The sequence below is a fragment of the Lepidochelys kempii genome, chromosome 10, assembly GCF_965140285.1.
Source record: "Lepidochelys kempii isolate rLepKem1 chromosome 10, rLepKem1.hap1, whole genome shotgun sequence".
Taxonomy (NCBI): Eukaryota; Metazoa; Chordata; order Testudines; family Cheloniidae; genus Lepidochelys; species Lepidochelys kempii.
The window spans coordinates 65004166-65022649 of record NC_136389.1 but is presented as its reverse complement, the minus strand read 5'-3'; the positions used below and the strand labels follow the sequence as shown (position 1 = coordinate 65022649).

The 18484-nt window shown below is 41.9% G+C and overlaps 1 protein-coding gene across 8 annotated transcripts in view; it reads left to right on the top strand.

The window, feature by feature from the left end:
• FBN1 (fibrillin 1) overlaps nt 1–18484 on the top strand; it is a 220302-nt gene that overhangs the window by 118209 nt on the left and 83609 nt on the right. For 7 of the 8 annotated variants that reach the window (XM_073303899.2, XM_073303905.2, XM_073303898.2 and 4 more), the window contains 8 exons: nt 2146–2268; nt 4326–4478; nt 8968–9021; nt 10251–10376; nt 12614–12739; nt 13833–13952; nt 15003–15140; nt 17275–17325. The exons of the other annotated variant lie outside the window; for it this stretch is intronic. In XM_073303899.2, coding sequence (XP_073160000.1) covers nt 2146–2268; nt 4326–4478; nt 8968–9021; nt 10251–10376; nt 12614–12739; nt 13833–13952; nt 15003–15140; nt 17275–17325 — 891 coding nt within the window. The remainder of the gene's footprint in view (nt 1–2145; nt 2269–4325; nt 4479–8967; nt 9022–10250; nt 10377–12613; nt 12740–13832; nt 13953–15002; nt 15141–17274; nt 17326–18484) is intronic. 8 annotated transcript variants of the gene reach the window in all.

Genomic DNA, 18484 nt, shown 5'->3' with positions numbered 1-18484 from the left:
GTGCATTGTTGCTGTTTTATACATTTAATAAATGGTTTCACCTTCAGATCACAAATCCTGCCCTAGTCAGCAGGATTGAAAGTGAATGTTTAGTGGCCTGTGAAATAAGTTGTTTTCAGTTCAGAATTTAGGGAACTTGCTTGCACATCTGAAAGGTCCTTTACAATTGCCACTAATTGGCAATCTAAGTGGAAAGGACAAAGACGGATTAGACATGGACAGTGAATCCTGTAGATAAGTTTCTTCAGAACAAGGTTGAGACATGCTGGCAAAGTCAGTGGGGGAAAACTTACAGTTGTTGGGGTTGTCAAAATGTCATTGTTTCATGGAAGGAGGCTGCATAGTCCAGTCAGAGCCAGAATTTGGGTTTTATTCCTGGTTCTGCAATAGGCTTAATGGGTGGAATCCTGGCCACATTGAAGTCCATAGGACTCTTGCCATTGATTTCAGTGAAGCTAGCACTTCGCTTGATGTGTGTGATTTTTTGGGGCAGATCACTTTACCTCTCTGTGCCTCAGTTTCCTGATCTTTAAGAAGGTGGTGATAATGCTTACCTATCTTTGTAAAGTGCATTGAGTTGTACGGAAAGAAATGTGTTTTTATATTCCAGTCTTTATTTTTATGAAGTTACAAAACATTTTTAAAAACCCACTAAAACGAGAAAGGAAAAATATACACATTTATGCTTGTTCAGTTCTTTCTTTTAAATAACCCCTAAAAATAAACTTTAGAAAAAGTTTAAGATGACATTTTATAGAACGTGTATACCTGCTAAAAGGATTTGCTTGTCATCTAGTCAAGAACAGTCTCCACTGATACACACTGTGGCCCAAATCCTGAAGTTCTGTCTCAGCTTTTACTCCAACAAAACTCTACGAGAGTGTTGTCTGAGTAAGGACTGAGTGTAAAGTAGGGAAGGAATTCATGATTTATCTGTCTGTTTGAAACAGAACAAAAGCTTGCAGGCTAACTGAAATTAATTTAGCCCATGTAATCAAATATAACTTCTATTAAAAATATATTTTGAACAAGGAATCTTGGATCATACAAGCTATATTTTGTGTCAAACAACACAACCCAAGAAAAACATAGAGGTGTTTCACTCTCAATTTTCACGTTTAAGATCAGAAAAAAAGGAAATTGTCATCCGTTGTTTGAGAGTTGTTCTAAAGTGATTATTTTGTAAGTGTTATATATGCTTCCAAACAATATTTTAAAACATTCCCTCTGTAATTCTTAATTGTAGAAAAATAGCTTATTCCCTGTGTCAAGAAAATGCTATCTCTGTTAGCAGGGTATGCAGTCTATTAAAATGTTTGACTAATTTGACCTCCCAACTCAAATGTTAAATAGTTTTAACCTTGTGTTTCAGTGCAACAGGACTTATTGTTCCATGTAGCTATTGTTGGACAAAGATGATAGCTTTTATTTAACAGTTGTTCAGGGTTCAGTTCATTAAAAAATTCCTTACGAAGCTGGTGTGTAATTTTCCCATTAAAAAATTTATGTGAAGGGCTGTAACAAGCATCTGATATAAAAACCCAATTGTCATGCAGATCACCACGGGGACATGATGTGTGGGCTGGGCTTGGACGCTTAGCATTCAGAAGTGCTCCCAAAAACTGAACACACAGCAGGAAGAAGAAAATTCTTTGGGGGCCCCGTGAAGACTAGTCATAGGGGTCAAAGCTTTAATTTGCTATCTGGCCTGATTTCTTACAGCACAAACTAAATGGTAACACAGAAAGGGAATGCCCTGTTAAACACTACACAAGTCCTTTGTCTTAACATTCATGGTTTCCTCCTTCCTCCAGTTCTGTTTTTTGCCTGAGTGACCCTTATTTTGGATTATGCATCTCTTGGGAACATATTAGGAAAATGTAGCTCTCTTCACTGGAGGAAAATCCACGGAAAGCAGGATATTTTTCGCCCTGAATTTTGCTCTTTCTGCTTCATAGAATGAACTAATGTTGGAGGGTTTTTTATTTTTAATAAAAAAATTGCACTCATATTTCATTTGGTGAAGTGATTTTTGTTTGTTTTTATTGAATACATTGAAAATAAGCCTTACAAATGCAAGTTTCAGTCAGGCATTGAAGATTGTTTAATTTAATTTCTAATAAAGCTTATTCTGTTCTTTAACAGACATCGATGAGTGTGAGACAGCTGGAATATGCATGAATGGGCGTTGTGTGAACACTGATGGCTCTTTCAGATGTGACTGCTTCCCAGGTCTTGTAGTTGGACTAGATGGACGTGTGTGCGTTGGTAAGACAAACTCATTGTGAGACAAGTCACAATTAACTAACTGAGCAATAGCATTAAAATTGCAATGGTGGACACACCATGGTTTAGCTCATAGCACATAGCACATGACACTGGATTGGTAGGTGCTCCCAAACTAATGAATGTCTCTGTTTGTGAGGCTCACTATAATTGTTCACTTTTCTCTATTTTCTTTTTCCTTTCTTTTCTTTTCAAAAAATTTCTCGGGCAAGGTTCTTAGCTGATGTAAATCAGCATAACTCTATTAAAGTCAATGGCACAATATCAATTTACATCAGCTGAAAATCTGGCCATTGTATTTTAAAACAGGTGCATAAAACCGTTCGTAAGAAGAAGTACCTCCCATTAGCACATCACTGCTTTCCTTTACACAAGAGAGAAATTCTCCCAATATCACAATATTTTTTAGTTTTGTCATTAACATTATAGATAAAATTTTCCTATCAAGTAAATTTCTTCTATGTCAACATATCAGTTTTTTTAAGGTGGGACATGAGAACTTTTCCAGTGTCTAGAGATCTATCTCTTTGCATAACCAAGAAAAATTACCACCCATTTTAAAATAATTTGTAGTCTCGTAGATTGAAAAAAAAAATCACGTACCTTGTATAGGCCCCAATCCTGCAAACACAGAAATGTATAACTTTATGCACAGGAGTAGCCTGGTTAACTTCTTGTTTGTTAGTGTTTCAAGGATCAGGGCCAGAGGTCCTATGTCCCATCTGTTTACCCCCTCTTTTCCTGTTTACTATTACAAATTATGTGAACTTCCAAATGTCTAGCCCTTTTTTTTGACCTACGAGTTATCAATTTAAAACAAAAGCATCCGTGTTTTTGCTTTTGTGCATATTCTGTCTCTCTAAGAAAAAACAGTGAAGTGGCTGCAGTGTGGCTGCAGATTCTCACTTTGTTTTGGAGATAGCTTGTGGGCCATTTAGAAGTCAGGTGGCAGAATGGAGTTGCTTAGCTCAGCATTTCTGTCCTGACCCTTATATTGCACAAAATACAAACTCATTGGGCTTAATCCCTGGAGTTTCACAAGTGATGAATTTGGGCCCATGGGTGCTGGAACAGAGCAAGGATAGTGGGAGTGCTGAGAGCCATTGAACCAAACTGTATACCCTGTATATAAAGGAAACCTCTTCAAGCCAGGGGGTGCAGGAGCCCCCTAGTTCCAGCATGTATGTTTGGGCCTGTATGAGTCAGGAACAAATAATACATTTAGATAGAAACAGAAGGAAAACAATTTGATGTAAAGTGAAATCACCCTTTAAATCTGAGAATAAAGTGGAATATTCCAAAATAACATTGTTTATATAGTTTTTTTCCTTCAAAAATGGCGTGACAGCTCAGAGTGTTGGTTTGTGCTAATCTGCATTTCTGGAATCCAGTCATGTGACATGGGTCAATGTTATGAAAAGTTAATGCCCCTGTCACATGACTGACTCCCAAGACTACCTTTCGGTCTTGAAGCCGTCCTATATTCAAATGTATATTACTACAGTGGTTGCCAGTTAAAAATTGCAATTACCATGCCATTAAATAATGATGATAATAATAATACAGATATACCTACATACATACATTCTTCACATGGAAGTTGCAAGATTTCATTAATAAATATTTTGAGATGAAAGGTCCCAGAGTAATGTAAAATTATCTCTTGTTTAATAGCCTGGCTGAATTGTTCAGTTTTCAAAAGCTGATTTTTTGACAGGCTATCTCTATAAGGGCTCAACTTAGTAAGCTTACTTTAGCATGCAGTAGCTATGGAGAATTGATTTTCCTCAGCCTTTTCAGCCCCTGTCAGGCTTACAGCGCAAAGAAGCAGAATTCTTTGCATTGAGCTGAGCACTAAGTGATGAGAGAGGTTATACTGGAATGAGATCTACTGAGAAAATGATGAGCAAAAATTATATATTTCAGCTATTTCACAGTGTTTAAAATCTGATTGTAAAGGTGTGACTGAATGTATTTTGATTTATGGCATTATTCTTGTGACTCTGCTAGATCCCTGATGGATTCCGTTTCTCATTTAGATACGCACATGCGAAGCACATGCTATGGTGGGTACAAGAGAGGTCAATGTGTTAAACCGTTATTTGGCGCTGTTACTAAATCGGAATGTTGTTGTGCCAGCACTGACTATGCCTTTGGAGAACCATGCCAGCCATGTCCTGCTCAAAATTCAGGTACTGTATGTTTAAGAAGTATGAAATTTGACCTAAACTTTCCATTGATGGTTAATTTTTACAAAGGTCTCAATTCTGACAGTATTAAAATAAAAAGTCACATGCATTGATCCTGTCATTCATAAATCCTAAATCTGGAGAAGTGTAACCTCACGTACATGAAACACACATTGCTGTGTCTTGGAACGTCTGCTGCTGTGCATGTATGAAGAGTACAGGGGTGAATATTTTTTTAAGAGGCATAAATGAACACCAAGAATCTGGCCCATGATCACTGCAAGCATTATGCCAGATTTTCAAGCAGTGGCCTCCATTGTTGTCAACATGAATAACTGTGGACACAGTTTTGACCTCAAAATTATTTGTGGGCACATTTTAGGTAACTGAGGGTGTCTGAATAGTTAATTTTACCTTCTGTTCTGGATAACTAAATGACCTAAGTTGTGTCCACAAATAACTGGGATTAGTCAAAATCATGTCTTCCAATTGTGGATGCAAAAAGGGGAGCCCAGTGAAGGATACTTGAGACTCTAACCCGAAACTCCCCAAGACAATACCGTTCACTTCTTTGGACCATAACTACACTCTGGCAAGCTTGCAATCCTAGTCATTTTCGCTGTGAAGGTACTGCTGCTAGAAAAGCACTTTTTACAGGAACAGTGTACTGACACGGTCCCGAGACAGAAGCCAGTAAATAAGACAATGGGGGTCCCTGTGCTGAGCCAGTTGCAGAATCAGGGCCATAGTTAATCTATTGGTTCTCTTCACTGTCTACAAATGGTTTCAGAGTAGCAGCCGTGTTAGTCTGTATCCGCAAAAAGAAAAGGCACCTTAGAGACTAACAAATTTATTTGAGCATAAGCTTTCGTGAGCTACAGCTCACTTCATCAGATGCATTAAGTGGAAAATACAGTGGGGAGATTAATATACACAGAGAACATGAAACAGTGGGTGTTACCATACGCACTGTAACGAGAGTGGTCAGGTAAGGTGAGCTATTACCAACAGGAGAGCGGGGGAGGTGGGGGGACTTTTGTAGTGATAATCAAGGTGGGTCATTTCCAGCAGTTGACAAGAACGTCTGAGGAACAGCGGGGCGGGGGCGGGGGAATAAACATGGGGAAATAGTTTTACTTTGTGTAATGACCCCCTTATTCAAGCCTAAGTTAATTGTATCCAGTTTGCAAATTAATTCCAATTCAGCAGTCTCTCGTTGGAGTCTGGTTTTGAAGTTTTTTTGTTGAAGAATTGCCACTTTTAGGTCTGTAATCGAGTGTTCAGGGAGGCTGAAGTGTTCTCCAACTGGTTTTTTAATGTTATAATTCTTGATGTCTGATTTGTGTCCATTTATTCTTTTACGTAGAGACTGTCCAGTTTGGCCAATGTACGTGGCAGAGGGGCATTGCTGGCACATGATGGCATATATCACATTGGTAGAGGTGCAGGTGAACGAGCCTCTGATAGTGTGGCTGATGTGATTAGGCCCTATGATGGTGTCCCCTGAATAGATATGTGGACACAGTTGGCAACAGGTTTTGTTGCAAGGATAGGTTCCTGGGTTAGTGGTTCTGTTGTGTGGTTGCTGGTGAGTATTTGCTTCAGGTTGGCGGGCTGTCTGTAAGCAAGGACTGGCCTGTCTCCCAAGATCTGTGAGAGTGATGGGTCGTCCTTCAGGATAGGTTGTATATCCTTGATGATGCTTTGGAGAGGTTTTAGTTGGGGGCTGGAGGTGACGGCTAGTGGCGTTCTGTTATTTTATTTGTTGGGCCTGTCCTGTAGTAGGTGACTTCTGGGTACTCTTCTGACTCTGTCAATCTGTTTCTTCACTTCAGAAGATGGGTATTGTAGTTGTAAGAACACTTGATAGAGATCTTGTAGGTGTTTGTCTCTGTCTGAGGGATTGGAGCAAATGTGGTTGTATTGCAGAGCTTGGCTGTAGATGATGGATTGTGTGGTGTGGTCTGGATGAAAGCTGGAGGCATGTAGGTAGGCATAGTGGTCAGTAGGTTTCCAATATAGGGTGGTGTTTATGTGACCATCGCTTATTAGCACTGTAGTGTCCAGGAAGTGGGTCTCTTGTGTGGACTGTAGGTGTAGAGGGCTGAGGTTGATGGTGAGATAGAAATTGTTGAAATCCTGGTGGAATTCCTCAAGGGCTTCTTTTCCATGGGTCCAGATGATGAAGATGTCATCAATGTAGCGCAAGTAGAGTAGGGGCGTTAGGGGACGAGAGCTGAGGAAGTGTTGTTCTAAGTCAGCCGTAAAAATGTTGGCATACTGTGGGGCCATGCGGGTACCCATAGCAGTGCCGCTGATTTGAAGGTATACATTGTCCCCAAATGTGAAATAGTTATGGGTGAGGACAAAATCACAAAGTTCAGCCACCAGGTTTGCCGTAACATTATTGGGGATACTGTTCCTGATGGCTTGTAGTCCATCTTTGTGTGGAATGTTGGTGTAGAGGGCTTCTACATCCGTAGTGACCAGGATGGTGTTTTCAGGAAGATCACTGATGGATTGTACTTTCCTCAGGAAGTCAGTGGTGTCTTGAAGATAGCTGGGAGTGCTGGGAGTGTAGGGCCTGAGGAGAGAGTCTACATAGCCAGACAATTCTGCTGTCAGGGTGCCAATGCCTGAGATGATGGGGCGTCCAGCATTTCCAGGTTTATGGCTCTTGGGTAGCAGATAGAAGATAGTTATTGTATTCAAGCAAAATGTGCCGTAAAATGCGTAGCACAGAAGGATCTCAAGATAATCTGGTATCTACTTTGTAGGCGAAGATAGTTCAGGATTTTTTTGATCTTAGTTTTAATTGGCAATTTTACAAAAAGGGACAGGGAGATGTAACCAGTTGGAACAAATTAGCCTACTTTAGTTGACATGTGATCTTCAAAGAAACCTTGCTGTTCACCAGTTGACAATAAGCCACGTTAGTTAGAATAGCAACAAAACACCAGAATGTTATCAGAGTAGGAAAGAGTTTTTCCATCAGTGTCTGTTGATACCAGAAAGAAAAGGAGTACTTGTGGCACCTTAGAGACTAACCAATTTATTTGAGCATGAGCTTTCGTGAGCTACAGCTCACTTCATCGGATGCATACTGTGGAAAGTATCACGAAAAGCTTATGCTCAAATAAATTGGTTAGTCTCTAAGGTGCCACAAGTACTCCTTTTCTTTTTGCGAATACAAACTAACACGGCTGTTACTCTGAAACCTGTTGATACCAGGGCTCCCTTTTTACTGCACGGTACAGTTAAAACTTTTTGAAAAGGTAAGGCCCAATGCCATTGACTTCTGTTTTATATTTGAATAAATTTAACAGAACGTTTACACGTGTGGAAGTTGTTTCTTCTGGGATCTTTTGCCCTCCTCTTCTATTGTTAAAGATGCCAACTTGTGAAGGGTAAAATATAGGACATCTTCAGCTTTCGAGGCACATCTTCAGCTTTCGAGGCAGGAGGGAGGAGAGAATTTTTCACAAATAAGTTATTGTTTCAGGAGCCGAAGAACTTCCTCAAAGGAAGGAGTTTATCTCTTGCTGCTCAGAAATTCCTCCCACGCTAACCCTACAGCCCCGTTCAAAATGTATCCTACCCCTGTTCTAAAGGTAGCCATGTGCAGACTCCAAGGTGTATTAGATTATTTTCATCTTATGTGAAAGTGGTTATGTGACTCAAGGCAGTGAAAGCAATCTATTTTAAATGTATGTGTGTAAGATTACTTCAGACCCAATCTTGACATGGGAGTTTTGCCAGAACAAGGTGTTCAGCAGAGTCCCTTTGCAAGATGTTTAACCCAGGATATCTTTGTTTCAATTCCTTTGGGACCAGGGACCAAACACTTGATCCAAGTTATTGACAGTGTGAATGAGTTAGAACATCTGTTAAACATAGGGTCTTTGGTACACAAATTAAATTGCTCGTTTTGATGGCAGTGGAACACATTTTGCATGTGGCAGTACTGAAAAAAAAGAGAGAGACCGCTAGGTATATAGGGATGGCTGTTACCTAAATTAACAGCAGTGTAATTATCTGGGCAGTTAGCAAAATACATATGCGGTGGAAGGTGATGACCTGTATCTTGTAGTGGTATTTAGTCCGGTTGTGGCTGTGCAGTGCTGTCTGAGCATTGTGAGCGCATCAGAAGAATTTAGGCATGCACAGAAACTTGTGAGACTCCTTGTAAAAATGAGTTCCTGTGAGTGCCTGAAAACTTTCTTGCTTCTCCACCTTACAGATAATCACATATCATTGTGGCCTGGATTTGTCACAAAATACACACATGTGGCTAATTTGCATGTCCCCTTTGTGTATTTTTGCTAAAATATCCTAAAGTTGATGAGCTTTAGAGCCAGGTGATGGTAATGACATTTTTAAAGTGATGGCAAGGTGCTTTGTTGCAATGGGATAATAAATCTGTTTGTAGGCGACCTTGCAAACAATTAGCTAAAAAGAAACCAAATAAACATCTATTTTTAATATTTTTCAGCTGAGTACCAGGCTCTGTGCAGCAGTGGACCAGGCCTGGATTTAGAAGGAAGAGGTAAGAGCACAGAACAGTATCACTTGAAATTTAGACCAGGGTAAAAGAGTCAATGCGATGAGTTACTGTAAAAGGGGTTGCTTTAGGGAAGTAGTGAGAGGAAGGGTCTGTGAATGGTTTGTAGCATGTTCAAAGAAATAAGCCTAGGTTTAAACCCATGGAACGCCTCATTTCACTCCAATGGCTGCTCAAGCACATACACTCATCAGGCTTACATAGGAATGCTCTTTGGGAGCAGCAGATTTGTAAGCCATGTATTTTTACTGCAGCATTATACATTTCATTATCTAGAGAACCCCAGCCTGCAGCCACACACAACAACAAAACACAGTGTGCATTTAGCTTACTGGATACTTTAACTAACATAGCCCATCCTCTGGGATGGTGCTGGGAGGCCTGATAAATCACCCATTTGACCTTAAATGCAGGGCAGATGTTTGTAAATTGCCTCATAAATAACTGTGTTGTGATGGATTGCTCTCATTTTCAGCACCATAGCTGTAGCAGGGAACACCAGCTGTGAAGAGAGGAAAAAAGGGAACCCTCAATGAGGAAAATACTCTGTGCTGTTGATTCTCTCTTTATCCAATGATCCCTCATCCTCCCAACTTACTCTCCAGTGAGCAACTGGCCCATGGCACATTCTGCAGTGGGATCAGGAGCAATGTATGCTCAGCTGTGCATAATGCAGTGACTTCATTTTAACAGTATTATGGTCCTGCACGATTGATCAGAGATTAGCAGGTTCTTGTGGTTCCCTTTAAAGCCTTGTAATCTTAGAGCCAGTTCCTGCAAAGCCTTACTCCTGCAAACAGTGCTCATGACTGAAGTCAGTGGGACTGTGCTGCATAGAAAGCAGGCAGTGTTCAGGAGTAAGGGCCACAGAGCACTACCCTGCAAGTGTAATGAAGTGGGCTATGCAGTGATTCCTTAGCACTCTGTTTTCACATGGGAGAACACTAGTTTAAGTGATTTCACGTAACCTCCAGCTCCTGTTTACCTCTGCAGGACTTCAAACACCAATGGGTTAGCGGTGGAGGTTAATCACCAGGAAGGTGGGGGTCTTCATTCTTGGGAGAGTGACTTTCTGTATGGGAGTTCTTAATTAGAAAGGCATCCTCGTGAAAACATGGAAACTCAATGGTCTTGATATTGAAAAAGATGACTTTTTCTAGTTTAGTGAATTTGATCGTCCAAAGAAAATCATGAACTTTGTTGTGTTTGTGCAGATATTAACGAATGTGCACTGAATCCTGATATCTGCCCAAATGGAATCTGTGAGAATCTGCGTGGAACATATAAATGCATATGTAATTCTGGGTATGAAGTGGATGCAAGCGGGAAAAACTGCATTGGTATGAAATTTCCCTTTTTCCCTATCAAACCTTGATGTTTGACTCCCTCCGCCCAAGTGTTCCATTGATCCTTCCCATCCGCTCCACTGATATTCTCTGAGGCTTCACCTGATCTGTCCACCTTCCTGTCCGTGCTCCTCAATGCTCTTCCTGTCCTCCAGCATGCTGTGTCCAACTTCCAACTTCCACAGTGTCCGCCCCTACTTATTGCATCTCTTCTGTCCTACCCAACTCTGACCTTTCCAGCCACTCTTCCAAGCCCACCCAGTTACTGCACCAGTATGTTTCCATGCTTCATCACAAATCTTTTCCCATTTCTCTGTAGTCTTTCTCCTGGCCCTCTCCATCTACTTTCCTGGCCTACTCTGAAGCTTCTGAGACTTTCTGCTTTACTTCCCAAATCTCCCTGCCCCTTGTAATGTTCTGCTGTTCTCAGCTGTTGCCTTCCCAGCTTCTCTCAACGCTTTTTGAGGTCTCTCTGACACGTCCAGTTCTGCCTAACTGCTCTCTGAGCAGGGGTGAAAGTAATTGAAAGGACTCGGTATGTCAGAGTCCTGAGCAGGGGGCAGGGCCTCAACCGGAAGAGGCAGGGCCCTTAAATCCCCAGGCCCTTTAAATTAAGATTTAAAGGGCCCAGGGCTCTGGGTGCGGTAGTAGCGGCTGGGAGCCCCGGGCCCTTTAAATCACTGCTGGAGCTACCAGCTTCAGAGGCGGCTGGGGGCTCAGGGGCAACTTAAAGGGCCCGGGGCTCCGGCCGCTGCTACCACAGTGGAGCCCCAGGCCCTTTAAATTGCATGGAGCCCCCGGCCACCGCCATTACCCCAGGACTCTGGCAGCGGGGCTCCAGCGGCGATTTAAAGGGCCCAGGGCTCCCCGCAGCGGCAGGAGCCCCGGGCCCTTTAAATCACCGCCCGAGCCCCGCTGCCAGAGCCTTCGGGGTAGTGGCGGCAGCAGGGGCATTGGCGGTGATTTAAAGGGCCCGGGGCTCCTGGCTGCCGCTACCACAGCGGAGCCCCGGGCCCTTTAAATCGCCGTCTGAGCCCTGGGGCTCCCGGCCGCCTCCACTACCTGGGGCTCTGGCAGCAGGGCTCCGGCGGCAATTTAAAGGGCCCAGGGCTCCAGCTGCTGTCAGGAGCCCCGGGCCCTTTAAATCACCTGCCTCGGGAAGGCAGTCTGGTACGGCTTACAGGCTCTTGCCGGTACACCAGACCGGACTGGACCGGCTTACTTTCACCTCTGTGTCTTGACCTTACTGATGTTCACCTATCCTTTATAGCCCCATGCCACCTTCTTGCAGCTTCTCTCAAATGACCAAACTCATGCAAAGATCCCCTAAGGACTCTTGAGCTTTGGCTTCCCAAAGATCATGTCTGCACTAGCATTTTTATTCAAATTTCCCACCCCTGCAGCTAGTGTAGACTAGTCTCTTTCACCAGAGCATCTAACCCAGCCCAGAACAGGTCTAGAAAACATGGGGATTTAAATGCCAGTGGCTACCAGCAGCCAATCTAAACTAGTGCTCTCACCATTTCTACAATCAGTGGAGCAACTCCAGCAGTATGAAGGGTGAGAAATTTTGAAGATAATTTCTAATGTAGACAAGACCAAAGGGTGATTTTCAGCATTATGACTGTGCCAAATAGATAAATCTTTTATAAAAAGAGGAAATGGCAAAACTTCTCTAGGTTGAATATTCATTAAAATAATAAAGCACTGGGAAAGGGAGGGAGGAAGGAAAGGGATCCAGAAAAATATAAACAAGTTTTTCAAATTTCCCCAATTTTAAAAAGAATAAAATAAAGTAAACAGGAAAGAATGAAATTTTCTCTAGATGATACCCAGGTAGTTTAAATTAATACATCTGTTATTGTTACTCTTACTTTCATGGCAGATCATCAGCAGATAAGAAATAAAGTACATTAATTGTAAAATAAAAGGATATATCATCTTAATTTTTTACTTTCTGGTATGACTGTAGTTACATTTGTACTGGGCATTTTTTTATTTTAAATAATTTCAAGGGCCATTCCTGTAAGCTATTAAACATCTCCAAGGAACTGCTCTTTCAGTGGCTTTGCAAAACAATGCAAGGCATCTCTCTCTCCCCTCTCCACCCCCCCCCCCCCCGCCCCAGAAGATCAGTCCTAATGAAATGTGGCTGTTTGGAAACAGAATTATTTCATGGCCTCTTGTCAAGGCATGTTTTTTTCTCATAATGTTTCTAAATTTCATTGCAGACATTGATGAATGTGCACTGAACACGCTGCTGTGTGACAATGGACAATGCAGAAATACCCCTGGAAGCTTCACCTGTACCTGTCCCAAAGGATTTATATACAAGCCTGATCTAAAAACATGTGAAGGTAATCGATAACAACCCATTACATTCTAGCTATATTAATTACAGTTTAAAACATTTTACCATATTACTGGAGTTCTTTGCCAGCAGTTGATATGATTTCCATTTAAGGCAGAATAGAATTGTTATATATTCTACTAATGCACAGAAACTAGTCAGTGTAAATTCAATCCATGAAAGCTTAAAATCTAATAAAATCTCCAGTGCAAACTCGAGATGTATTAATAGCCTACTGAGAACAGCATGGAGATTATCAATATTATAACTTTGACTCTGAATATAAAAAAAGAAAAAAAATAAGCTAGTTGTATTCCTGAGAGGGTTTCAGGGGTAAGGTTTTAACTTCTGCTGTACAGACACATGTCAGATTTACATAACAAAGCTTCTTGCCCTATTTATTTATTTAGTATACGCAATGCAGGTAGTGATGCCGACAGTTAAGGTTTTTATTATTTACCATGTGGTAATGTTGCAAATGTGCCGGGTGTATTTGAAACACCAAGGAGGAGACCGTGTCTGGCCTGAAGAATGTGCAGTCTAGAAAGACCAAGGGAAATGATGGGTGGGGCACAAGAATGCAACATATGAGGGTTAGACAACATGATGGTAAAAACACCTGGGTCTGGTCTCAGTCAGCACTGCCCCCATCACTACCACCAGCGGAACTGCACAAATGCTTGTGACAATAGTGGAGAAAGTGCTAGTGTTGATGAGGCCCAAGTGTTTTAGAATAGGCTGTAAAAGTCCAACTGAGCCAGGTGAGTCCGAGTTTCAAATCCAATTTAAGCCACAGACTTAACGTGTGACCACATCACTTGACCAACTCAGTCCAGCTGCAAAACCGGGCAGTTGGACCTCACTGAAAAAACCAGATGCCGCCGCTGAGTAGAGCTTTCCTGTCAAAGTAACGAGTTAGCACATTTTTTGGTCATGTATCCCATCACTCTTCTAGGAAGAGCACCATAGCTGGAAACCAAAATATCAAGAGACTTTCCTATCAAGTAGGAAGATTCTTTCTGTTTTAGCTAGATTGAAGGAGGCCTTCTGAAGTCTTACTGGCAGCAAAAGGCACTAATGTGAGTGTGTTTCTCTTCTAGATATTAATGAGTGTGAGTCTAATCCCTGTGTTAATGGAATATGCAAAAATACACTTGGCTCTTTTGCTTGTGAATGTAGCCCTGAAAGTACTTTGGATACAACAAGAACCATCTGCATAGGTATTTATTCATCAAAGATTATATGTTCATTAGTTGAAAATGTCCGGTTACATTCTACACCAAGTCCAGAAAGCATTTAAAAATAACTTAGATAAGTTTAGGGGAAAATGTTACAGAAAAAATGTTAAGAAAGTATTTGTTTTCACCATTACCTTGGGTACATGACTCTAGCTATTGGGAACACAATGTGTTTTTATATCAGATTTGAGAGAGAGGCGATAGATTTTGTGCATAGTATACAGATGCACAGGGCCAGCTCCTCAAAACTATACATGCCCATTTGAGTGCTTCTACAAGGGAGGCTACCAAATGGTCACAGATTAGAATTTGAGGAAGGGCTAGTTTGTGACTTGAGGTGGAGCCTGAGCAAGAGATGCTGTGCAGGCTGTCCCACCCCAGGAATAACTCTGGAAGACATTGTGACTTGGAGATACTCCCCTGAGTCACATTTCCTCCACTGCTTGTTCTTGGGAGTCAGTAATTTACTGTTGATATATACCAGCAGTAAATTCCTAAACCCAACTCCTGTGCTGGCTCATCTTCTCTGGCCAGTAAGCCATGTGGTGGAGACCCACCCTTCATTAAGTCCTCGCTTATTCTTTGCCAATCCCTGCCCACCTGCTCCAAGAAGGCAGGACATTAGCCCAGCTTACTCTCATGCACCCCGTCCCAAGGATCCACTAGGAGCGTAAGTGGAGTTCGGTCTCCCTCTTACTGTTCTTCATGGACATATAATCTGAGTCACAGTAAATATAGTGCTCCAGATCCTGAATGGTGCCACTGGGGTCAACAGACATAAAGTCAGTGGGAGCTGTAGGTGTTCAGTACTGAGCCAGGTTTCAGGATGTGGCTCAGTAGAGGGAAGTGTACAATAAGAACCTTTCAAATATATTCCATTCTAATATTGTCAGTTATACATTTTGCATGCTGAAATTCAAGTATATTGGCAAATATATTAACCATTATATATGTGTGTGCATTGTGTATTTATGTGAATATATGTAATGCTAGGTACTCTGTATGGCAGCGTCTTGTGTTTTTTTCCAATAGAAACTATTAAAGGCACTTGTTGGCAGACTATTGTGAATGGAAGATGTGAAATAAATATTAATGGGGCAACTCTGAAGTCCCAGTGCTGTTCCTCGCTAGGTGCTGCGTGGGGTAGCCCATGTACACCCTGTGAACGAGGTAAGATCATTGGTTTATTCCAGGGGTGGGCAAACTTTTTGGCCTGAGGGCCACATCTGGGTATGGAAATTGTATGACGGGCTATGAATGCTCGCAAAATTGGGGGTTGGAGTGTGGGAGGGGATGAGGGCTCTGGCTGGGGGTGCGGGCTCTTGGGTGGGGATGAGGGGTTGGGGGTACAGGAGGGTGCTCCAGGCTGGGACCAAGGGGTTCAGAGGGCAGGAGGGGGATCAGGGCTGGGGCAGGGGGTTGGGGCACGGGAGGGGAGCAGGGGTACAGGCTCTGGGCGGCGCTTACCTCAAGCAGCTCCCAGAAGCATCAGCATGTCCCCCTCCCGCCCCCTATGTGGAGGCATCGCCAGGCAGCTCTGCATGCTGCCCCGTCTGCATGCGCCATCCCTGCAGCTCCCATTGGCTGGGAACCAACTGCGGGGGCGGCACTTGGGGCAAGGGCAGCGTGTGGAGCCCCCTGGCTGTCCCTGCCCATAGGAGCCAGAGGGTGGACATACTGCTGCTTCCAGGAGCCATGCGAAGCGAGGCAAGCCCCCAAACTTGTTTCCTGGCTGGAGCGCCAAAGCAGGGCAAGCCCCGGACCCTGCTCCCCAGCGGGAGCTCGAGTGCCAGGTAAAAACATCTGAAGGGCTAGATGTGGGCCCAGGGCTGTAGTTTGCAAACCTCTGGTTTACTCTGACAGTTCCTCTATATTCCTATTTAACAACTGTGATAAGAGTCATATTAATGGGTCTGCTTCCTCCTCTCCCCTTACATTTTAATTTATAAAAATGCATGAATACCCTAGTATTTCAGTCAGATGGGCTTGGTATAGCAGGTCTAAGCCTACAAAAAAGACAAGTGGTTGGGATTCCCAAAACTATTTGGCACCTAATTTACACTTTTAATGACTAAAACAGAGGCCAGTGACCATTTATGTACCCACGGCACATTAAAAAGGGATAGCAGACATGGTCTTAATCTCTAGATATGTAGGGCCAGCTCTGCACAAATGTTACATATTGTGGGTTTGGCCAACAGGGCAAGGAGGTCAGCTAGCATTGGCTGGGACCTACAAAGCTACTTCTGTGCCTTGCTTGCCCTATTAAGAGATGGTATAAAGGAGTAAGTGTACAATGACAGGCAGGTATAGCAATTAGGGACACCAATGCTCAATATTTCTGAAAATTTCAGCCAGGTCTATTTAGAGTCAGGCCAACAACACCTCCATAGCAGCCAGGTGTAGGTTGGTAAAATCTGCATTGCAAAATAATGCTGCTCACCCGTTTCCCACCCAGCATGGAAAAGAGCTAGTGTAATGCTGGACAGTCAGCGGTTGGTCATATATTGTCCTGAACTTGGAGCTTTAGGTTAATATATTGTGCAATTAGATTTGAAGGACTGGACCACACCTACATTCTGTGATACTTCATATTGCTGTACTATAGTTTGTCTTAATTAGTGATATAGGGATCCTGCCAGGCAACATTAGATGCATGGCTCCAGAGCTCTCACTAAACAGTTAGCAGACATATGGACCTTGCTCTAGTAATGGAGGTTTTAGCCCCTGTTGTAACAAACCCTGGATTACTTAATAACACAGTGAATCCTACATCTGAGGAAAGAATGGGTTGAGATCCTTGTCTATTTGCTTGATAATTAGATCTAAGTGTTCAGTGGAAATACTCTGATGCAGGGAAAAGTGGAAAACCCAGACATTTAAAGAGAATCTTGCTCCCTAAGGCTGAAACTTGCCTACTGTTGAAGTCTCTGCACTAAATTCATCTATCAAACTTCACTGGAAACTCTTATCCCAGTGGTAAATGTGGCCCTAAGAGCTCAAGGACTATAATGTATTGTGACTTCTGCAGGGTAACATTTTAATGTATTTAATTGCTGTGAATGAAGCTGGAGTCATTTAACTACACCTTTAGTTTAGTTTGGTTAGTAAGGAAAGGGTCCATTCCATTGTTAATGTAGTTATCCTATTCTGTGTCTTTATTATCTCAGAAATTACACTCCAGACTCCCTTATTTTTCATAGGAAGAAATGTTACTGTTTTGGGTCTTCTTTTTCGTTAATAAAGTAAATCATAGCGGCAAGCTCTGGACTCTGAAAGTTCATGTTTGTTTGTTTATTTACAGACCCAATCTGTTCAAAAGGATATTCAAGAATAAGGGGAACATTATGTGAAGGTATTTACGGTTACTTTCAAACATAAATCATGTTTTAAATGATGAAATGCTGGTGTTTAGGTTTAATGATATTTGCCATGGAAGAACAGAGCTAAATTCATCCCTGATGTTATTCTATTGTCCTCATTAGATTTACACCCAGGGGTAATATGGTCTGACTGTGTGATATATGACAATGATATAGACTGATGCTACTCACTCAGAGTGCACATCTTTGCAAATACAAGCTAGAGTGGTCTATGGAGATGCGTTCTGTCTTTTCTAATATTGTTACTGATTGGGGAGTAAAATACTGGGTCAAAATAAAATGCATCCTGTGTCCATAATAACAATTACAGAAGTGTAGCATTATGAAATAATAAAAGTATTTTGTCATTAAAACATTCCATAAGCATATACAAATAAAATAGAACTGTAAAAAGGGATTTAAAATCAAATTTAAATAATTTATTTCTCTTTTTTAATAATTTCTAGCTTTAGATTTCAGTCATTCTCTTGTTATATAAGAAATCCGTCTCAGGCCACGGTAAAACATTAATTCAAGAAAAGGTTGGTTTTTAAAACTTTTTTTTTCAGTGTGTGAGATCATCACATATTGTGCAGTGAAAATGTAAAGGCCCAACGCCCTTTTCCCTCCTTATTGTGGATTAATTTGAACCCCAGCCAAAGAGCTGTACTGTATATTTCCCTACTATGCACACGCTCAGAGAGTCTCAAACTGTAGCAGGTCATCATGACTGACACAATCTGACATGACACTGCAGTTAAAATATTTTAAAAACAAATTATTCCCATATGTGGCTTCTAGAAAGAAGCACTTTTTTGACAAATGAACAAACTAAACAGAACCAAAAAATCGAATAAGTAGAACACCACCACATGTATCCTGTGCTTTCCAAGTGGTGACTGAATACCTTGGCACTTCTATACCCCAGACCCACTGTATAGAACTTCTCTGACCTCAGCAATACTTTCTGGAGTGTGTAAGTGAAAGAAAAGGGGTGGGGGGGGAGTGGCCCCACCTATCTCTATTCACGAGGAAAGACTTAGAACATTTTCAACACTGCTGGGATGGAAAATTTATTAATCCAAGATGTGAACACCGTGCTTTCAGCATTTCTTTTACCAGCACTTTAGTTTACAACTGTTATATGCTTTA